At 39.5% G+C, this 24149-nt stretch overlaps 1 protein-coding gene across 7 annotated transcripts in view; it reads left to right on the top strand.

Annotated features, from left to right (window-relative positions):
* The window catches only part of GRID1 (glutamate ionotropic receptor delta type subunit 1), a 763397-nt gene that overhangs the window by 362326 nt on the left and 376922 nt on the right, over window positions 1-24149 (top strand). For all 7 annotated transcript variants that reach the window (XM_087702059.1, XM_087702060.1, XM_087702058.1 and 4 more), the window contains exon 3: window positions 9268-9552. In XM_087702059.1, the coding sequence (XP_087558185.1) occupies window positions 9268-9552 (285 nt within the window). The remainder of the gene's footprint in view (window positions 1-9267; window positions 9553-24149) is intronic.

Genomic DNA, 24149 nt, shown 5'->3' with positions numbered 1-24149 from the left:
GCCCGTTCAATTGTATTAATATCCGATATTCAGTGTGGATTCTAGGCAGACAAGCTGTATTCAAGGATTGGTCTGGCAAAGGTTATGTATGCCTTAGTTAACAGTACAATGTTATGGGAGAAAAAGCTTCGCAAAATTAGGTTTTCAACTCTTAATGCCTTTTTGGCAATGCTGTTACAGTGAGCTCTGTGGCTTAGATCATTTGAAATTTAAATGTTGTGAGTGGATTGGTAGATTCTTCAGTAGCTGATCTTCTTCCTTAATGAGGCTTCCTTGTACATTCATTTGAAAACAATGTAGTTTATTGGAGAATTTAACTTCTTCCTGCTAGCTTTTTCCTGAACATTGGATAGATTTTTGACCTCAGTCTCCTTGGGCAGCAGCTAAAACCTCAACACCCTGACAGATACAATAATCACGATCCAATCTTAGATTCCCCCCCCCTCCCCGGCCTACAAAGCAGCAGCACGTACATCCACTGTATCGCTGTGAGATAGACTGGAATGAAATCTTTTTTTTGGGGGGGGGGGAAGTTGTTTATTTTTTATTCTCTTACATACAATTATAGGTATACATTCACATAGTTATCATTCTTCCTTACATTTGTCATTCTTATACATTTGTTATTCAATTTAAAAGGTTATAATATACAGTTTGGGGTGCTTTATTTACCATCCCTTCCTCCTATTGTAACACTATTTTCCCTTTCTTTTTCCCTCCCTTCCTTCTCTACTTCCTTCCTCCTTTCCTTTCCCTTCCTTTTTCCCTTACCTCTCCCCTACTCCTACTCTTCCTCTTCCTACCCTCTCTCCTTCTCTTTCTCTCCCTTCCACCCTCCTCTCCTTACCTCTTTCTTCTTTGCCTCCTCTTCCTCTCCTCCTCTCCTCCTCTCTTCCTTTCTTTTTCTGTTTTTATTGGTGTCTCTTTCAAATATCATTCTATGTTTTCTTGGGATGGTATCTTTTCTTATTCCCTTTCCTTCATTAATCTATCCTAACTATGTTTTTTCCCCTTTATATCTCACTCTTGAATATATACTTGTATATTAGTACTTTCTTTTCTTTTTCCCCCCTCTCCCCCTCCTTTTTCCATTTAATAGTGTGTCATCTGGGTTCTGTATCTTCCCCTTACTTTCTTTTCTATATTTCTTTTTCTAGCCAATCATAAAATCTTCCCCATGTCTTATTGGGGAATTTAACTCCTGCTAGCTCTTTCCTGAACGTACACCTACTGTATCACTGTGAGATAGACTGGAATGAAGTTTGAAGGAAGAGTAAACCTGTAAGATGGGACATCCCATCTATGTTCGAAAAGACAACTGAGGTTAAGAGGTGGTTGTGCACAGGGAAAGAAGGGATTTAGGAAATGTTGGTGGCCAGTCTTGAATGTGAGTTATTGGGAGGCTGGGAAGAAACAGAGCAGATAGCAGTGGGCCTGTCAGTTTGATGCAATATCTTGAAAAAAGCAACTCAGCCAAAGTAGGAGGAAATCTGGGAAGACACATCTTAGGGTACTAGAGGGACTCTGACTTAAGGAACTCTCAAGAAGAGGCTGGGAAAATTACTCTTGCAGTTTCCAATGGTCTCTATTTAGCATACATGAGCCTTAAAGATGAATCTTACCGAAATCTGTGTAGCTTGGATTTCCTTGGTCTTGTTCAGTTGTGTAAACCTTGGCAGAGCTTCAGCTCAGTCAGTCACAGAGTCCTAATAAAGGGCTTGTGTTAGGAAACGGCATCTTGCTGTGTTGGATTCTGATGTTCTTCACATGCCAGGTGTTTGTATATTATGCACAAACACACATACTGAGAATAAGTGACAGGTTTCAGTTATCCCTGATATCCCTGATATACAGTCTTATTTGGTTCAGAACTCCATAGAAGTTCCCTTCAATTCAGATGCAGTTGAAGTGAAAGTTGTATTCTTGTTCCTCTCAAATCTACCTTCCCATTTTGATTATTTCTCCAGCTTTTTTGTTTAATTTCTGAGTTCTGAATTAACTACGTTGGGTATATTCCTCAGAGGCATTTCTGCTAATCATTGCTACCCTATGAACACGGCATGATGAAACTGCCTGAAAGAACCACACGGTCCATCCAAATCCAGCAAATTTAATTCCCGCTGGGAAATTTCCAAGGGCCAAATCCTATAATACATGAATATCTTTTAAGATTTTCAGAAGTGACTTTAGTTCATTGAAATAAATTTACTAAAAGTTTTTTTTTTAATTAGCAATTTAGCCCAAACCCTGCACACATTAGCACAACATTCTTTCAATGTTTCCAAAGAAACCTGCAACCTGATCTAATAATCCTCTGCATTGGTTTTAGTGGGTTTTAATTTCATGTAAATATGTTTAGAAAAGAGACATGAAATATAATCCTATGCATATTTACTCAACCTTAATATATTCATTACCTAGAAAATGAATGTATGATGGATTGCAGTCTTAAATACTCATGTCCTGAATTATGGATAAACTATTTTAACCAACATAAACCAGAAGGCATGCATTCTAGTGATTTATCTTCTTCATAACCTCTTTGGAATCTAAACCTCTATTCACAAAGACACAGGAAAAAACTTTCCTGGTTCAGGAAGATGATCTAGAACAGGGGTGAAATCAATTTACTTTTGCTACTGGTTTGGTACCAATGTGAGCGTGCATGCACAGAGTGTAAAAACAGATGTGATAACATCCAGATGAGTGGGTGGAGGCAAGCCTGCAAAGGTAAGCAAACAGCGAGGGGGGGAATCCATTGTGCCACGTGATTCAGATTAGCTCAAAAGCAGAAAATCCTGTTTTCTTGCTAATATAAATCGTGCATCACAGCTGATCATCAGAAATAACAGTTCACCGAATAGCATTTTTTTTACTACTGGTTCTGGTGAACCGGTAGTACCATGTTTCTCTGAAAATAAGACAGAGTGTTATTTTCTTTTGATCCCCGAAATAAGCACTTGGCCTTATTTTGGGGGGAGGTCTTATTATTTTTGAGGTGCAGGAGGTGGCAAGCTTGGTTATTTCATGGCTGCTGCTGTGTTACAATATTTTCAGGAAGGGCTTATTTTAGTACATGCGCTCAAAAGCCTGATTGGGCTTATTATCCGGGGAGGTCTTATTTTCAGGGAAACAGGGTATTTTTACTAATGGTTCTGTCTTTCTCAGCTAGGTGGATAGAAAAGCTAAAGTAATAAGTAATCTATTCAAATCTTCTAATCCAACCCCTTGCTCAAGCAGGAGAACCTATATCATTTCAGACAAGTGGTTGTCTAATCTGTTCTTAAAAACTACCCACATGAGCACCCACAACTTCAGAAGGCGAGCGTTATTTGTTTTCTCTGTCAGGAAATCCCTTCTTAGTTCTAGGTTGCTTCTCCTTGATTAGCTTTCATCCATTGCTTCTTGTTTTGCCTTCTGGTGCTTTGGAGAACAGGTTGATCCCCTCTTCTTTGCGGCAGCTCCTCAAATATGGGAATACTATTATCATGTTCATCCCTAGTTCTTCTTTCCACTAGACTAGACATATGCAATTCCTGCAACCATTCTTCATTTATTTTAGCCTTCAGGCCCTTAATCATTATTCTTGCCCTTCTCTGCACTCTAAAGTCTCAACATTGTCTTTATATTGTGACCAAAACTGCATGCAGTGTTCCAAGTGTAGTCTTACCAAGGCATTATAAAGTGGTACTGACACTTCACATGACACTTCTTTAAGTCCTGGGAAGAAGATAAGATTTGGATTCAGGCAAATACATCCACGAGGATAGAAGGAGAAAAAAAAATAAAGCACAACCAAGCTTGCAAGGCATTGTTAATATACAGTAGTCCATCCAAGGGTAGGCTGTTGGGAGTTCACAGGGGTTCAGGAGAACTTCTAGCTAAGATTCTATGCAATTTGGAGAACCCCTAAATTCTACTCCTGGCTGGCCCTGCCCACCCCTCCCAGGAGTCCCCACGTGGCCCATTTTGGATGTAGGTAAGTGCACGTGCAGGCTCGGAGAGTGTGAAAAATGGGCCTACCAGAGGTTTGGGGGCAATTCTGGCCTCCAGAGCCTGAGGAGAAGGCTTTCACCCTCCCACCCTCGAAGAAAGCCTCCGGAGCCTCGGGAGGGCAAAAACGCCCCCCTCCTCCCATAATACAGGAGGCTGACTAAGCCATGTCAACATGGCCACGCCCACCCAGCAACTGGGCAGACAACCCCTATCTACAATTTTTGAAGCCCACCCCTGAGTCCATCTCAATAAAAGAGAGTTCTACTTTTTCTATGTTAATCATTCAGGTCTACCTGGGGGCTGGGGTGGAAGGCTGAGAGACGCCTAAACATTTGCATACATTCGCAAATAGGTGTGACATATGCAGTCCATGTTTGATAAAATACAGGCTCATTGGTTTACCTGTTTGAAGGCAATGAATTATTTTCCTTCAGTTTCCCAGCAAATTTGCTGCTTTGCTAAAAGGCTTTGAGGATTGTAACTTCAGGAATTAAGAGGCAAGGACTGAGGGAAAAGCAGAAACACAAAGAATTCTATGGAGAAATCAAGTGATTTTTAAGGGGAGCAAATCCACAGCAAGATCCAGAGATTTTCTCTTATATATTTTCCAAGAAGGGGTTATTTCCAGATCAATTGTACTCACTTTTTCCTCTATCAGTTATTTTATTTGGCTTTCTAGAAACTGTTACACCACTCCTAAATCTCATTTTTAACCCTTTATAAATTGGAATTGGAGCTTTAAGTTCAAATTGCCTACTTGTTAAATGCCAGATTTATTTCTGCTATAAGCTTGTTGTAACTTAGGAGAAACATGATCTGCTAAAAGAACTGTTACCATTCTTTTAAAAGAACTATTACTAATACTGTTATTTAGCTGATCCCTGAGCCAAATGCCACCTATGTGGGGAATATTAACCTGGCAACAGCTCCTTAAAATCGTTACGTTACTTGATACAGGAGGGAAACTGTGGTTGCTAAAATGAAAATATAAAAAGGTTTTTATCTCTCTACTCTTTTAATACCATTGATGAATAGAAAAATCTGATTGGGCACAATAGCCATCAATGTTCATTCTGATCCTAGTTAATTTTTTATTTTTTATTACATTTGATTACATTTATTAGCTACATAATACTTTAACCCAGTGATGGGATTTAAATAATTTAACAACCGGTTCTCTGCCCTAATGACCAGCTGGGTAGGTGTGGACCAGTGGTCATGTGACCCTGTGGGCATAGCCAACTCTAAGTCACTCACGTCAATGAGCGCTTCGCCTTAGCTGTTACAATGTAATAAGGGTTAACCAGAGAGGCAGTTTCTGTAAGCAGGGCAATAAAGATTAGGCTAGAAACAACACCAGAATGTTTCCTTCCTGCCTTCTTTACAGGATTAGGCCTGTAAAAATGGAAAAAAACCAAAAGGAGTTTTCTTCCAACAACCAGTTCTCAGAGCTGCTCATAAAGTTAATAACCAGTTCTCCCGAATAGGTGTGGGCTGGCTGAATCCCACCACTGCTTTAACCTTTTTCCACCAAGTGGTACATCACAACTTTTGTTCCTAACCCTCAGTTTCCTGTCTGACAATGTAATGTTTTCATGATGCAGGCTAGAGGTATCTTCTTGAAAAGGGGAAGAACATCTCTCTATATGTATTTTTTTTAAAAATCAGTAAATTTAAATAATGTAGCTGATGAACATGTGAGAAGGACCATCAAGGGATTTTCTTCCTTCCTTGCACAAATGTACTGAATAATTAAAAAAAAATCACGTCTGGGTGGACCCAAGATTAATATTTTTGCTGAGCATTTTTTATACCTCAAATATCAATGTGGTGTTATTTAGCTTGGTTAAATATAAATTTGACTAAAGAAATAATTACTAGGAAGGTAGAGAGGAATAATACAGTCTTAGTAGATAATTTGACAGTGTTGAGGGAATTATTTGTTTAGCAGAGTGATGGCATTCGGGAAAAAACTGTTCTTGTGTCTAGTAGTCTTGGTGTGCAGTGCCCTATAGTGTTGTTTTGAGGGTAGAAGTTGAAATAATTTATGTCCAAGGTGTGAGGTTTATGTAGATATTTTCACAGCCTTCTTTTTGACTCATGCAGTATACAGGTCCTCAATGGAAGGCAGATTGGTAGCAATTGTTTTTTCTGCAGTTCTGATTCTCTGTTGAAGTCTGTGTCTGTCTTGTTGGGTTGCAGAGCCAAATCGGACAGTTATAGAGGCTATAGCTGCTGATACAGTTGTAGAAGAACTGTATCAGCAGCTCTCTGTGCAGTTTGCACTTTTGGAATTGGCGCAGAAAAAACATCCTTTGTTGTGCTTTTTTGTATCTTTCCTAGTACCTATCTCTTTCCACTTATGACTATAACCATGTTGCTTGTATCTTTAAAATTTATATTGTTTTGTTTGTTTCCTAGTATGATTTCCTTGCTTATTAGTAACCTATGACTATCATTAAGTGTTGTATCTTATGATTCTTGATGAATGTATTCTATTTTAATTTTCTTTATGTACACTGAGAGCATCTGCACCAAAGACAAATTCCTTGTGTGTCCAAACACACTTGGCCAATAAAGAATTCTATTCTATTCTATTCTATTCTATTCTATTCTATTATTCGGGTCTCTGATTATCTCTGGTTAGGCTTCAATGAGATGCAGTGAAAAACTTTTGCTAACTTTATGTATTTATCTAATTTATATAACACCCCCCCCCCCAATCTTACAAGTTATGATTCTGGGAGGCATACAACAAAATAAATATCAAATCTAAAATGTAAAGAGATTAATGTTTATGTTCCCTCCAGCTGCTGAAAGACAACACAATGTCTTTAAATATCCTGAACTGCATTATTAATTGGCCTCCAAATATTTTATCCACTAACATCTTAAAACATTAATGATTCATTAACAATAACAAATAATACTTCACAAAGTCTTGTGATATTAATTTATAATGTCAGGTTTCCTAGAAGTCTTTTTATGTACATTATTTAAGAATTATTCTTCCATGCCACCCGGTATTAAATATAATAACTGCTTTGATATTTTAGAGAAGGAATAGCTCCCTTTACTTTTTTTGAAAGCGGCCTGTGAGGCTGGAAAAAGGTTTTTATTTCTTTTTGCTACACAATCTAACCCTCTCTGAAGAAAAATGAGGGAAATGTATGAATGTGAAAACTTTGGTTTGAATTGTAATATTCTTAGTAGAATTTATTCTTCTGAACAAAGGGAAAAATGAAAGGGTTGGTCATAATCTTGGTTGGCATTTAGCAGCTCCAGATTCTAACTTTCCATGCTTCGGATATCTTCCAGCTCAATATTGCTTCTGACAAAGTTTGACAAAGGAAGAATCTCATGAGATAAAACACATTTGCACCAATATACATTCAAGACCAATATTTAAATTAGCTAGTATGATTAATTGCTTTCAATTTTTCTGGCTTTAAATGATGGTTTATTCATATCCTCTGGGGAATTGTCAAGCTGTCATAACTTAACTGGTGGACTTCATGGTACACTTTATAACATTTTAGGCTTAAATGTGATGGCATGCATGGCCTCCAATTAGTATTGTTTAATAGTAAATTGTAAGTTTAATTCAATTTGGACACTGCCAGACTTCAACCAGCACTGGATAGTTCACCAATAGTAACATAGGATTAATGGTTAAGGCATCTGACTAGAAACCATGAGTTAAGTAATTTAAAACTCTGATTGCTTAATATGAAACACCATATATTGCATTTCTGAACAAGAGGCTATATGCAGAACTTGCTTCAGCTCTAAGCAACACCACTCTATAAAGCCCTAGTAAGACAACATCTAGAGTACTGCATCCAGTTTTGGTCACCACACTATTAAAAAAATGTTGAAACTCTAGAAAGAGTGCAGAGAAGAGCAACCAGGATCATTAGGGGACTGGAGACTAAAACATATGGAACTGGGCATGGCTAGTCTAGTGAAGAGAAGGACCAAAGAATACATGATAGCAGTCTTCCAGTATTTGAGGGGCTGCCACAGAGAGGAGGTGGCCAAGCTATTTTTCCAAAGCACCTGAATCTCAGACAAAGAATAATGGATGAAAACTGACCAAGGAGAGATTCAATCTAGAAATAAGGAGGAACTTTCTGACAGTGAGAACAATGAACCAATGGAAAAGACGTTGCCTTCAGAAGTTATGGGAGCTTCATCACTGGAGGCTTTCAAGAAGAGATCGGACTGCCATTTGTCAGAAATGGTGTAGGGTCTCCTGCTTGAGCGGAGGGTTGGACTAGATGACCTATAAGGTCCCTTCCAACTCTGTCAATCTGCCAAACCACATACCCTTTTAGATGTCATGCTCCAAAGGCTAAGAAAGATTCACAGCGTAACTTCTAAGTAGCATCCTTTATGGTTCTTCACACAAGACAAAAACCTTGCCAAATTAAGCAACTATTTGCACTTTTAAAGATACACTCTGAGAAATTCTAGGGAGGAGCCCCCTTAACTCTCTTCCTCCCAACCAAATATCTCAGCTTTGCTGTCGCTTGATCATTGGGAATGCAGCCTCTTTCTTTGGGTATCCAGACCACATTCCACCACACTTGTTGTGGCCCACCAGCAGCCAGCAGAGCTGGCAGCAGATTCAGACAGTGAGGAGGTTGGGGAGGAACATGGGCCAGTCCTGGATTCTGGGGAAGGCTCTAATGAGGGCTCTGAGTTGGAGGCAGAGAGGGGGCCAGGGCTGTCTGACATTTATCAGCTGCCTTCAGAGTCAGACATCAGTGAGGCAGAGGAACAGCTGGAGCCTGTTCCCAGTGTGTGCATATGCAGAGTTGCCAGATGAAACGAACAGCCAAATCACAGGGATTGACTTGGGAGTAAGGCCAAAGATGGATGGGGAATGGCCCCTCCCACAGGGAATAAAAGAGGTGTGAAAGGGGCGGGGTGTTTGCAGGAGACAATTAGTTCATTCCTGCATTCTTGCCAAGTATTGCGGCATCTGAAAGATATCGGCCTGGCTACTCTCCAAGCCTGATAAAGGTCTGTAGTTGTGAAATCTTTTGAAAGACTGTGGGCCAGGACTTTGCTGGAGAGGAATTCACTGTAAATTAAATAAAAGGGGTTTATCAGGACTCGGACTCGACTTCATGCTGCTGGGAAAGTCTGGTCAGAATAATACTAAGCCTCACTATGTTCACCTTGTTGCTTGATGTGACCTGACTAACAATGTCTACATTTTGCACCTCAACTGACGGTCCTCTTCCTTTCCTTCTTCTCTTCCAGCCTGTGACCTGATGACCCTGGGGATTTTAGCCTTAGTGACTTCTACTGGTTGTGCCTCCGCCAATGCCTTGCAGTCTTTGACAGATGCCATGCACATCCCTCACCTGTTTGTTCAACGCAACACAGGAGGTTCTCCACGGACGGCATGCCACCTGAATCCTAGCCCAGAGGAAGAGGAGTACACCTTAGCAGCCCGGCCACCTGTGCGACTCAACGACGTGATGCTGAAACTCGTCACCGAACTGAGATGGCAAAAATTTATAGTCTTCTATGACAGTGATTATGGTAAGTACCATATTTCGTTTCAAAAGAGTTTTTCTTCTTTTTTCTGCATCTCCTTTTTTCTGAATATCTTTTGCTTTTATTTGAAGAAGGTAGACGAAATATACATTTTGGAGCATTGGGGTTTTTTGTGTGTAAGCGTTGGGTGAAAAATAGCTTTTGAATGGACAAACTTTTCTGATTTCCCTTGACTGAAAGGTTGCTGTGAAAACTAATTTTCACCCATCCTGCAAGTTGCTTAGCAACATCTTATCAAGATAGCCGAAGTTTGATTTATCAGAACATTTTTCAGTAAAATATTAATAAACTGTTTGCATTGATTGGCAGGGTTCTCATATTGCATGCAATGCAGGATTCAGGAAGAAAACCTCAGTCTGCCTTTATTTATGTGCTTCTTTTTCATTATCTCTTTGATGATTGCTTCAAAAGTTTAATTTTCTATGAGCCACAATTGCAAGATTCTTGTTATACACAACTTGTTATTTTCCCTGTTTCTGTTTCTTGGACGACCTATATCAAGTTCTGATATAGTAGAGACATCATTTTTCTGCATCTCCTGCTAATTCTTCCTCGGTTTTGGTTCATGGGCTAAGACCTTGTGAGTTGTTACCTCAGTGTGTCTACAGGGTTTGGTTAGAGAAGGCTGGACCATCTGAAAGATCTTGGTTAAATGTAGCAATGAGACAGAATGTTGTTTATTCAATAATCTGTTGCAATTTAGTGTTGAAAAACTAATGCCTGATAAGAAATGTAACTGCTGTTTTTTCCCAAGTACCAGTGGTGTACTAACAAATAGTTAAGTACTATCTCTGCAAGCTCCATTGCTACTGTCCCACTAGGCAGCTCGCCATGGAAGAGCTGTTCAGTGCCCTGGGCGTTGGCTCTGCTCTGCTCTCAACCAGCTTGCAAAATTCCAGAAAATTTAACAATCAGCACTTGTGAGCCAGTGCAAGCTTGCTCCAGTTCACCACTACCTGGTTTAGTAATCCTCAACTTATAATCATTCATTTAACAATGGTTCTAAGTTACAGTAGACTCAGAAAAAGTGACTCATGATCCATCCTTAAAATTATGATTGTTGCACCACCACCCAAGTCACGTAATCACAATTCTTGCTTTTAGGATGGTTGCAACATCCTACAGTCAGACGATCACGATTTGCAACCTTCCTGCTCAATTGAGGAAAACATCCTGATTTGAACTAGTGAAATACAACTGGCTTCGAAATAGCAGCAAGAGCGAGAGAGAATTTTTGCTGCTATTTAGACCATGGAAACGTGTGTTGCACACAAATCTGGTAGACTTGATGTAGGAATTCAAATTGGTTCCCACATTCCTAAGCCATAAGCTTTTCTTTTCTTTTTTAAAGAAAATATTTGAACATGTCTGATCTACCCTATAAAACACAGATTTATGAAGAGTTGCAATTTTTGGACAGTCAATGCATAATTAAAATATGGAATGTGTTGACTTAATTTAAGTCAGTGTTAAACTGCTGGTATAAAATATGAGTGTGAAAGAGTCCTTTCCATTTTTGTTGCATCTTGGATGGCATATTTGGCTCTGTTTTAGCTCCTGGGCGGCTGATATATGAAACTTCATTAGAAAAAGAGTTCTTATTTAAATACACCAAAATAGAAAGTTGATGGCTGTTCTACAGTGGTCTTCACAAATAATTTCACCATGCTGTGTGGTAGTTTATGGGAGTTGCAGGGAAGAAGATTGATGAAACTTGTCCTGGTTTGTTGACTTTGATTATGATGAACAAGGGTGTTGTATATTCTTTACAGAATTACAGAATAACGGTGTTATTCTAGTGTTCTAGTCCAATCCTTGTTCAAGTAGGAGACCTTATACTATTTCAAACAAACTGTTGTACAGTCTCTTTTTAAATACCCCCAGTGTTGGAACAACTTCTGGAGGCAAGCCATTCCAACTGATTAATTGTTCTCACTGTCAGAAAATTTCACTTTATGTCTATGTTGGTTCTCTCCTTGATTAGTTTTTTTAGAAACATATACACTTTCAACTGGGTGTAAGGAAATCAGTTTGTTCTAGCAGTAATAAGGACTTTACTATTGGTTAAAGAGCTTATTTCATTGATGATTCAATTCTGTGTTGCAATAATGGGCACATTGGCTTTGTCTTGTGGCAATTTAGAGTTTTTGATAACAATAGTGAAATGATACTGCTTGATTTGGTACATAGACAAAAATATGTATCTGTGTGTGTATGTGTGTGTGAATAGAATATTTTTGTTCCCTTCTGGGGATATAAAGAGATAATTTACAGTACAGAAGTATGTGTTTGCACAAGGACAGGTTGGAAACAGCCTTGTTTGCCAATATTGTTCATTTGTTTTATTGTGCAACAATGATTCAGTATAATTAGGAAGGAAGGAAAGAAAGGACTTTTTGAGCTTAAAATGGAACTATTTTTAGTAATGTAAGATAAGCTTAAATTGCAGATTTCTGAATAATAATAAGAGAAAAAAATCAACTAGTTTTATAAACAGTCTGGTTCTGTGCTAGCTTAAAAGAAAAGGGAAATATAAAGCTCATTATGTCCAACAGGCAATAAAAACAGAACTAATTCTCTGCAAAACAACGGAATGATTAGGCTCAATTAAAATATATTCCTTGTGTTCTGAAGTCCAATTCTCTACATATTTACTGAGAAGATTTTGTTTAGTTGTTAACTTTGTTTAATAGAACAACAACATGTTTTTTTTTATTTGCTGCAATCTCCAGGGAGCCTAAAATGTTTAGTTCAGAGGGTTAAAGGAGCTCCTAAAACCCACCCAGAATGAAACAGTTCACAGAAAAGAAAGATGTTCAAGTAAAAATGCATTGGGCATGACTTTCCACAACTTTCCTGTTTTCTTGAAAATAAGCCCTCCTCAGATAATAAACCCAATTGGGCTTTTGAGCACATACAATAAGCCCTCCCCAAAAATAAGCCCTCCCCAAAAACATTGCAACACAGCAGCAGCCAAGAGGTGACCATGATTGCTGTCTCCTGCACATTAAAAATAATAAGGCCTCCCTGAAAATAAAGCCAAGTGCTTATTTTGGTGGTCAAAAGAAAATTAGACTCCGTCTTATTTTCAGGGAAACACGGTAGGCGCGAGGCTCAAGCACTTCTGCTTCCTTTCCATTTTCTTGCACAGTGAGAGAGAATCAACAGGTTACAGGTACTCCTTGACTCATGACCATAATTGAATCTGGAATTACACTTTTTAGTCATTGTGAGTTATCACATGGGTTGCATCCAATTTTATGACTTTTATTGTGCTGATTAAGCAAACATGATGGTTGCTAAGCGAATCTGTTTTATCTAATGGATAGGGTGTTTTGTTTTGTTTTTTGCTAGAAGCCAGATATAAATGTCAGAAACAGTTTAAAAAAAAAACACCCAAAATTTGCAGGACACTGCAAACAGCCATAAGTGCGAACTGGTTGCCAAGTGCCCCAAATGCAACTACATAATCATGGGGGACAGTTGGAATTTCAAAAGCAGGTTGTAAGTACTTTGAGGGGAGTCTATCATAACATTGAATAGTCACTAAGCAATTGGTGGTTAAGTGAACTAGCTCTGAAGGTGCAAACTCTGTCAGAATGCTTAAAACATGATATGTTGTTTGAATGTTTTCCTTTTTCTTCTTTTGTGGCATGGGAGTTGGGAGTAACTAAAACTGTTTAGTCAAATTGTATTGTAGATCTTACATTTTGATTAAGGATATGTTATCCAGCTCAGCCTTCCATCCCTTCGAGGTGGGTAAAATGAGGACCAAGATTGGGGTTTGGGGCAAGAGGCTGATTCTGTAAACCGCTTAGAGAGGGCTGTAAAAGCACTGTGAAGCAGTATGTAAGTGATATTGCTATTCCTTCCTTCCTCCCTCCCTTCCTCTCACCCTCCCTCCCCTCCCTCCCTCTCTCCCGCCCTCCCTCTCTCCCTTCCTTCCTCCCTCCCTCCCTTCCTCTTATTCCCTTTCTCCTTCCCATTTTAACAGTGGTTAAAATGCAATATTGCAGGCTAACTCTGCCCACTGCCAGAAGTTCGATTCTGCCTGGCTCAAGGTTGACTCAGCATTCCATCCTTCTGAGGTGGGTAAAATGAGGACCCAGATTGTTGGGGGCAAGAGGCTGACTCTGTAAGCCACTCAGAGAGGGCTGTAAAAGCACTGTGAAGCAGAATATAAATCTAAGTGCTATTGCTATTAAGATTGTAACACTCTCTAAAAGCTTGACAACAGGATGTAGAGTATAGAAATTGATGTAATAAACAGATTAACACTCCCTCCTTTCCAAACTGTGGGTGATGGGCTAAAACTGGGGGGGGGGTGCCTTTACTAATGATGTTGTACAAAATGATCAGAAAATCATAGGACTGGAAGGGACTGTGGAGGACCTAGCATCATTCTGCTACCCTCCACCAGGCTGTGAGTGTAGCCTAATATTGCTTCTTTTATAAGGCTGCATATTCACTTTGGATTTGTCGGGGGAAGGTGCTTTGGAGCAGAGGAGAGTATGGCTGTAAAACTGACGCCTTGCACCAAACTTTCTGCCTCTGCAATACAAGGAGAAGATGCAGTTGCTTTTAAGAGTTGCAGAAAAGGGTTATCGGAGCATCCACACATTCTGTTGCTGCTTTGCCTCTTTGAATAACAAGTACTGACCAACCCAATATTGCAATTTAGTTAGGTGCAGACCAGGAAGAACGTAGAGAAATACATGATGGAACAGACAATGTTTCCTCTCTACTCCAGGGCTGAACATTTTCCATTGAAAGAAGCAGGTGGCTTGTCTGGCTGCAAATAGCAGATGGTTTGGTGGGAATCCATGCATTTAATGTTTGGTTTAATTCTGGGAGCCTTTTAGGTTCAAGATCCTTCTTCTCTTCTAGGAACTGCCAATTACTGCCAATCGAAGGAATAAACTCCAATCCATACCCGTTTAAGTTCAGCAGTGCTACTGGTACTCTAATTTAATTAAAACAAATGGCCTTTTCCATCATTCAGTATGCAGCCCAATTGTATTGCTCTTATTATTACAAAATAATTTTAATAATAAAAAGGGACAGGGTGGCTCAGTGGCTAAGATGCTGAGCCAGTCGATCAGAAAGGTCGGCAGTTTGGCAGTTCGAATCCCTAGTGCCACCTAACAGAGTGAGCTCCCATTACTTGTCCTAGTTTCTGCCAATTTAGCAATTTGAAAACATGTAAAAATGCAAGTAGAAAAATAGGGACCACCTTTGGTGGGAAGGTAACAGCGGTCTGTGCACCTTTGGCGTTGAGTCATGCCAGCCACATGACCATGGAGATGTCTTCAGAAAGCGCTGGCTCTTTGGCTTTGAAACAGAGATGAGTACCGCCCCCTAGAGTCGGGAACGACTAGCACATATGTGTGAGGGGAACCTTTACCTTTATTTATCTTAGTTGGGTTAACTTGATCTGAAATTTGATGGTACATATGATATAATGCATTCCAGTTTTGATTACTACTTCAGCACTTTGGATTTTTTTTTTCAAATTAAGTGTAGAGTTCATCATTTGTGTTGGTCTTTTTATTTAGTAATCTATATCCAACTCTAAAAGGTAATTGCACTCTGAAATAGCTAGACCATTTATCTCTTTACTTATGTGTTTATGGTTCTCTAGATTCATACACTAAAAACAAATGTTTAGCTATAAATCCATGACAAGAGCTATCTGAAGACTTACCTCCAAATGGTTTTAACTCTCCGCATTGCTATAAGAAATATTAAAGCAATCCATTTCATCAAATTCATGTTTCTTCACTCTCCTGCCTTCCGGGCATGTGATGATTACATTACTCAGAATTCCAGCTGGAATCCAAGCATAATTAAAAGCCATTAAATTAGGGGACCAGTATGGGGTTCCAATGTTGGCTGTTGTAAAGGAAGCATAAAAATAGAAAGCTGAAAGAAATAAAATATGATATTTTAGGAGCTGTAGATGTTGCAGCTGTAGATGTTGGGGCCCTTGGCAGATTTCCCTGGTCCCATTGTTATGAAGACCAATGCTTTCAAATATATATCAATCAACATCCTGTAGCTCTCTTGTGTGGCATAAGACCTCAAGAGATGAGTGGAGATTCCCTTCTTTCAAGAATCTTTCACTGACAACTGAATTTGTATAAATAAATAGAGGTACTGTTAGGTGCAAGAAATCAGGAACCAAGGTTATTCAGATAAGTGCAAGTTTATTCCATCCTATCTGTAAACAAGAATCTGAAGTACCAATGGTCAAGGTGAATTAATGGTAGATAAGAGTCAACATAATTCAAGGTGGGCTGGACTTAGATCTTTTGTGGATGCAAAGGAACTCCAAACTGATGACATATTTGACCCCTCCCTCAGGCTCAGGATTACATACAATCCTTGTCTTACAATCATTGGTTTAATGATTATTTGAAGTTACCACAGCACTGAAAAAAGTTTTAAGAAGAGGATTATCTGTATACAAACTGAAACAACTCAACTTTTTTTGGCTCTTTAGCCAATAATGGAAAGAGAAATTATAGAGGGAGAGTTGGCCATGTGGCTTATCTTGGACCAGACTGGTCTTTGAAGAATGGTGCTTGCTAGGAAATAAGGTTTCCCTGACTCCATTTCATGCTGGATGATGACGATTATATTGCTGGATTGAAATAAATTTCATCCACAAGACTGTAGCAACAATAAGGGACCTATTTCTGATGGTGTAAGATCCTCCCCTAAGATATGCATCACTCTTAGCATAAATAAAATTCATTGGGAAAGAAATAAGATGATTTTCCCCTGTTATGACAGCCATCTGAAAGGATGAGTGGAATCAGGCTTATAGCAAAGAGAGCATCATCATCTGGATTAGTATGCATTATGTATGTATTAGCATGCAGAGAAGGAGAATGTTATCTTAGTTTGTTTAAATTCTGAGCTGCGGTGTTATTAGACAGAGCAAAATATTAACACCCGGGAACTAGGAAATGACAATGTTAATTGCCTTCCAATGTAAGATCATAATTCCGTTGAGCCTGACAATGCCTGCTGATCTTCAAGAGCCTACCTCGTAATGAACTCAGTGAAGATAAATATCCAGGGCACTTAGTTTGAACATAGAAAACTCTAAAAGTAAAAAAAAGAAAAGAAAAGGAATATCTCAACCCCAACAAACTAGCAAATTGAGGTTCAAGCATATATCTCATATATCTCCATACCAGTGTTTTGGCAAAAGATGATGCCCCAAAGAACAAAAAAGGAGCCATGGAAAGTTCATTTGAAGTTACATTTCAAAGACAGCCAAGAAACAAAATCTGTTTCTAAACCATGCTGGAGGATATTGCAAAGGGAAACTAAGCTTTTGAGAATAATAAGACTGTTTTGATAGGACAAACAGTGAAGTCCAAGGTTAAGGGAAGGTGGCTGGAATTAAAGACCAGGAAGGTTGAATGTTGCCTGAACAAACACTAAGAGGCCACCAGAGATGATTCAGGATGTGGAACATTGGAGAAGGATGGGGACAGTGTGAGAATATTTGGGGGGTTCACCAGGGGTCGTATTCACTTACTTTCCCTACTGGTTCACAAATGCTCAGCCTTCCGTGCATGCACTTTGATCGTGTGCACAGCTTTGGGCAAACCGATCCGAACCAGCTGAACACCACTTCTGGTTTACACATCCAACCACTCAAACCTTACTTGGGCCCATGGAGGGAGATTTGTCTAGATTTTTTCCAAAGTCCCTTCTGGAAAACATTTACATGGTGAAGCTCAGTTTTTAATTCTCCTGGTCCTAATAATAATTAATCATAATAATGTATAATGTAGGGGTGAAATTCAGCAGGTTCTGACAGGTTCTGGAGAACCAGTAGTGGAAATGTTGAATAGTTTGGAGAACTGGCAAATACCACCTCTGGCTGTCCCCCGAGTGGGGAGGGAATGGGGATTTTGTAGTATCCTTCCCCTGCCACACCCACCAAGCCACACCAACAAAACCGGTAGTGAAAAAAATTGAATTTCACCACTGTTTTATATCACCCAACATTTCTGATACAGACGTGCTCCATCCTTTTTCATATCAGGCTGAAAGCAAAGGGTGAATTAGACCAGCAGTATTAAAAAGTGACTCTAGTAAATTTCATCTTCATCCAGTGTTTGTATTACCAGTCCAAAAAACCTGGTTAAAAAAAGCAGCTGGCAAGACTTCAAGAAACTTCCAAGTTGTACATATCCTAGTTTCTGAAAAGTATGAACCCTGTATGTGATGCATAAGAAGCATTGGGAAATCTCATGATGAAAATATCTCATATTGAAAATAAGTTCACATGTCATGTTGAAAATATGTGTGCATGTCCCTGCATATGCATATGTATAATCTTTTAATCATTTCAATTTCATCTTATATTCGAAATGGCAAACAGATGCCTCATCCTTGAAAATTCTGTGAGTCAACTGTGCTGCATGAATTTTTTTTTTTAAAAAAATCCAATCATATTGTTGGAAGTTTATTACACTTAGAGCATCTTATCGTAAAGCAAAAGTCTTAAATTAGAGTCTTGGAACCAATCTGACCCTTAAATGCCTCCCCCCGCCCCAAAAAAACCTGGGCGGACTTTACATGCTTCAGTCCTTTTCAATTTCATATCTTTTGGTGCATGGCAGAGGTGGCATTCAGCAGGTTCTGACCAGTTCTGGAGAACCGGTAGCGAAAATTTTGAGTAGTCTGGAGAACCGGTAAATACCACCACTGACTGGCCCCGTCCCCACCTATTATCTGCCTCCCAGCTGATCGGGAGGGAATAGGGATTTTGTAGTAACCTTCCCCTGTCACGCCCACCAAGCCACGCCCACAGAACCAGTAGTAAAATAATTTGAATCCCACCACTGGTGCATGGGTTATTTGTGAGAGACATTTTTCTGCAAAATTTTTGAGAGCTGAGAAAATCATTTCCTTTCCTTCCATCCTTGCAAAATTTAATCTTCCCAGGATTAAGGATTTCAGAACTTTCAACACAGTAGGCAGCTAAATGATTTTTATTTATATTTTTTTCAGATAGCATTCCGCAACCCCACTTCCCAATAATTCTTGTCCTGATGCTTCCAAGTTTTGTTCCTCAAAGGCCCATATTTTACTAAGAAACCTACCCAAAATACTACTGACTTGGTTTTCTTAAAGCAGGCATCAATATTTTCTCCACAAAGCATGAAAAAATATCCCTTTTGTTTAAAAGTAGACATCATCTTCTAACCTATCAGTTAAATTTATCGTTTGAACTTAAATATGACAAAATGTAATCGCATACACCCTAATCTGCCAATGACAGGGTGGTATTCCTTCTTTCCTTTCCTTTCCTTTCCTTTCTTTGCTCCCTCCCTCCTTCCTTCCTTCCTTTTGTTCCTTCCTTCCTTCCATTCCCTTCCTTCCTTCATTTGTCCCTTCCTTCCTTTTGTTCCTTCCCTTCCTTCCCTTCCCTCCCTTCCTTTTTTCCTTCCCTTTTTTCCTTCTCTTCCTTTCCTTATTTCCTTTCCTTCCTTTCCTTTCCCTTCCTTTCTTCCATTCCCTTCCTTCCTTCTTTTATTTCCTTCCTTCCCTTCCTTCCCTTCCTTCCTTTCCCATCCTTCATTCCTTTCCTGCCTTTCCTTATTTCTCCTTCCCTTCCTTCTTTCCCTTCCTTCCCTTATTTCTTTTCATTTTCCTTCCTTCCTTCCTTCCTTCCTTCCTTCCTTCCTTCCTTCCTTCCTTCCTTCCTTCCTTCCTTCTCTCCATATGCATTCACTATTTATGTCTGCCTAGATTTTTTTTAAATCTTCCTTTCATTTCCAACTGTCCTGGTTTTCTGCAGCTCTCTTAATCCCCTCCTCAAACCTTGTCATTAGGGGACATGTTGAGAAGTCCAGGATCCAGACCAAAGCCTCTGGAATTGCACATACTTCTGCTCCCTAAAATAATGCTTAACCATTTAGGGATATTCTTCAGATGCAGCCATTCCAACTCTTCTGAATCCATCTCACAGTTGTTTTATCGAGCCCATATTTTACCCTTTCATTAACTGGTCCATTAAAGAAGCAGCAGGTTTGAACAAATTGCCCTCCTCACTCAGACAGAAAGCGGCCAATGCTTTGTCCTTGTATGCAGTGAAGGTTCTCCCCTGGCTGGGCTTGATTGTCTGAAGGCTGTGACCGAGTAAAGATCCAGCATTGTCAATTGTCCTATTGAGGAATTTCAGGCAGGTTCTTTCTCTTCTACTGCCTTTCAGGAACTGCCATGTGCACCATCTACGTTTCTTTTTCTCTTTCTTATCAATGAAAGTTATGTCAAGAGTGTTACGTGACTGGTGCTTGTCTGTTTGAATTCTAAAGTCCCAAAGCACTTTAGCTTCTTTAGTTTTTCCATTACTTTTTCTATTTTATGGTGTTGGAAGAAATGTCCACCTGGGTTCAGTTCCAAGTGGGGAAAAAGACACTGGAAACATGGAGGCTGCTTGGAAAGATGGTTTTAATGATGAACAGGATCACATGGCTTGCGCTCCTGAACAGAAAAGGGGGATCACGTCAGTGGTGGGTTCTGGATACCATTGCAACCGGTACGGTGCAACAGGGCCAGGCGTCTACCACATGTACGCGCACAGCACGCGCATGTGTAGTTACCACCCGAGATGCTCTGCGACACTCCAGCTGCTCAATGGAGCATCGCGCAGGCGCCGTATGCTCTGTGCGTGTAAGCCTTGATCAGCTCAAATACAGGTAAGGAGGGCGGGCGGGTGGGTGTGCCCTCCGGAGCACCGTACCAGAATGGTACCTGGTGCTCCCAGCAGGCACCGGTATGCCCATACTGGGGCATACCGGTTGTATCCCACCACTGGATAACATGCTTCCAGAAGTTGATTGAAGAAGAAAAAAGAGAGAAGAAAGCTTGCTGAGAGTTTTTATACTCTCTGTTCAGTCCCACCTCTCTGTTTCCTGTTCCTGTGTAAGAAATGTACTCTGATTGGTTGTCAGACTCCCATGGGGCCATGCAGGGACAACTCCTTAGGTTGTGTTTTGAGTTCAGGTTTGATTGAGCCTTCCTTCTTCCCAGGTGCCCTGTGGTGAGAGGGGTAAAGGACTAATCCTATCATGCCTTAATCCCATCACCCTGGAGCTGAAGTGGGGAGATATTTGTTATGTAGAACAGACTGGCTCAGGCATTTTAATGGCCCATTGACAATGGTGGGGGCTATTGAAATTGAGTCTGTTTCCTGGATAAAAACATGTTTTTCCATTTTTCATCCAGGAAAATATAATATTCTGCCTTTTAAATATTTCTAGGATATTTCATTCTTCTAGGAGAAGGGTGGGTGCTAACTTCCTACAATGATCATACCAGTTCTTGCTTGCAGGCAATGGCATTTCTTGCAGGTCTTCCAATGCACCATTGCTGCTACTTCATTATGCTATTGTTTGTAAACAGTCTGGGCAATTTTCTTGCAGCAGCTAGCCAAGTGATCCACTTTGTGTGTACATATATATGCTGTATAAAAGAAACAGACATTATAATCTCCAGAACTTTAAAATATATTGCTCACTAAGCTTTCATTAGTCACTGCTAACATCCTCAGAGTGTAAAAGTCATTAAAGAGATACCTGCCTTTATACAATGTTAATCAATTTGGCCATTGTGCGTGTTATAGGCCCATCCACCTGCCTCCCACCTGTAATTAGCTTTGTTGTTTTTACATCAGGCATGTTAATGGATGCTCCTATTCCTCCCTCTCTTATCGAACACAGCTTGGACTGTTCCTCCCCAGGAAATAATGCTGAGCTATCTGATGTTGATTTAACAAAGCTAATTACAGGTGGGAGGCAGGTGGATGGGTCTATCACACACACAATGGCCAAATTAATTAACATTGTATAAAGGCAGGTATCTCTTTAATGGTTTTTACACTCTGAGGATGTTAGCAGTGGCTAATGAAAGCTTAGTGAGCAATATATTTTAAAGTTCCGGAGATCACAATGTCTGTTTCTTTTATAATTACACCTGGAACTCGCATTTTTAGGACAATATATGTATGTATATGTAAGTGTGTGTGTGTATCCATTATTGAAAATATTAATGGAAAAGAAATGCTTGGGTATCAGAGGAGATATATTTTTCTGAGACTTCACTGTGAAAAACCACCAAAAGTAGTATGAAATATATTTGACAATTGCCCTACTTCAATATTTTCCAAATAAAGAACTTATACTTTGAAGGGCAAAGGAAAGCTTTACAGGATCACCATCCTTTAACTACTGTTTATTTCTAAAGGTTTGTAATGACCCCAAATATAATTCTAAGAGACTTCATACATTACTGATAATTCTTGTTCCTCCTCTGCCTACGGCTTCCTTTTTTTGGTTGAATTAATATAAAAGCAATATTGAACCGCAAGCTCCCCCTTACATTAAGTACTGTGCTTAATATAAGGTAATTACCACATTGTTAAGGGAATTTTAGTTTCCAATGAGATCACTTTTCCCCATTTATTTGAATGGGACTAATTAATGCCATTGTCCTAATAATGGAGCCTTTAAACAAAGCAAACATAAACTGTGCAGAGAGACAATAGGAAGTAGCTTCAGTGATCTTAAAAACTCTAAATCACTTTTCCCCTAGTTCCAAATGAGGGGAAACCAGATGTATTTTTATATCTCTTGCATTTCTACCTGGAACGGGATGCAAAGAAATGCAGCTGCCAGCATCCCCCCTTTTTTTGCTCTCCTTTGAAGGATTAGGAACAGTGGTGGGATTCATCCTGTGTAACAACCAGTTCGCTGAGCGTGCGCTGTGCATTTGAAACAAACTCTACAACTTACCTTCTTTCTACTGCAGCCCTGGTGAGTAAAACAGCTGAGATGTGACCATCCACTCTGCCATCTATCAGCTGGGCTTCAAACAAAGGAAATATAGGTCAGTATAGTGCAGGGGCAAGCTGATCGTTGAAACAAACCAGTTCGCTCTCAGCTGGTTGTTGGAGCTACCGATTCACACGAACTGATCCAAACCGGCTGAATCCCACCCCTGATTAGGAGCCCAAGTTGCAGATGCTGAAGACTTCCTGTTTTGTTCCTTGAAAGGCCTGGCCTTGATGTGAAATAAGAAGGAACTGAAGTGGGCCTTCCCCAAACTTCTTAAGAAGGTTCCTTGGATGTAGTGACTATTGATGAGAAAGGAATAGCGTTTCCATCTGAAATGTGGATACCCGGATTCAGGGTTGCACAAATTGTGAACATGATGCATCAATCATTGTAGATTGTACCTGATAGAAAAACAAATCAATAAAGCAAAAATCTTACAGACTGAAATGGATCTGCATTGGTCTGGATAAGAGTTCCCCAAACTTGGCAACTTTAAGACTTGTAGACTTGAAGACAAGTCTTAAAGTTGCCAGGTTTGGGGACATCTGGTCTGGAGAAACTCCAGGTTGCATCTATCTACATTATGCACCAAGTATTGCAAGGTGGCATGCAATCATTGGGAGACATAATAATGGCTTTTTGAAAAACCCATATTTTATCACACATAATAAACCATGTTTTACAGGCATGTAGTCTTAACGGAGGGGATACAGTGGCTAAGACACTGAGGTTGTCGATCAGAAAGGTTGGTAGTTCAGTGGTTCGAATCCCTAGTAATGGAGTGAGCTCCCGTTGCATGTCCCAGCTTCTGCCAACCTAGCAGTTCGAAAGCATGTAAAAAATGCAAGTAGAAAAATAGGAACCACCTTTGATGGGAAGGTAACAGTGCTCCGTGCACCTTCGGTGTTGAGTTAGCACTGGCTCTTCAGCTTTAAAACGGAGATGAACACCGCCCTCTAGAGTCAGGAATGACTAGCATGTATGTGCAAGGGGAACCTTTACCTTTAGTCTTAATGGAATAAAAATCAGGAATCTTATTTTTTGTTCACATAGAATGAAGGCGTATAAAACTAATATATTTACTTTATCTGTTATATATTTGCTTGGTTTTTTCCACTGGAATAAAAATAAAATATGGACAGCACAGAGCCATTATTTTATGTCCCTACTTATGGTGAGTAGCTTGTTACACCCCAGGTTTTCCAATTGAAGTCGACAGTGCAAATCTTATACTGTTCTACTGATAAATGTTTCCTAGGAATTTCTTCATTCAAGGTTTTTTATTTTTTAATATAAATAATACATATTATAGGAACAAATAGTTGTTTTCTTTTACATCCTCTCAATTACATAGTCCAATTTACATCATAGTTTTGCTTTCACTTTCATCCAAATTATTCTCTTCCATTATTTCATTTCTTATTTTCTCCATTGGTATATTTTGCTATAAACAGCATACATCCTCTAATTCAATTTAAACATAGAGAGCATTTTTTCAATTTTTTTTCTACCATTACCAATATACTATCATTTCTTTATTTCTAAGTTAGTTACGTAACAATATTGCTGTTCTCTTTAGTCTACTAATCTAACTTTTTCCTTTTCTTCCTCTTTTAATCATTTTCTCTTGGGCTCCCAAAAATTCCAGTTTGAATTATTTTCCTTCTCCCCACCACCACCACCTTTCCCCTAACTTCTTCTTTTTCTTTTCTCTATTTT

Source organism: Thamnophis sirtalis, unplaced genomic scaffold (genome assembly GCF_051295495.1).
Source record: "Thamnophis sirtalis isolate CommonGarterSnake01/CBP01778 unplaced genomic scaffold, rThaSir2_p1.2 scaffold_15, whole genome shotgun sequence".
Classification (NCBI taxonomy): Eukaryota; Metazoa; Chordata; class Lepidosauria; order Squamata; family Natricidae; genus Thamnophis; species Thamnophis sirtalis.
Note: the sequence above shows the minus strand (reverse complement) of the source record. Positions and strands in the feature narration are given on the sequence as shown.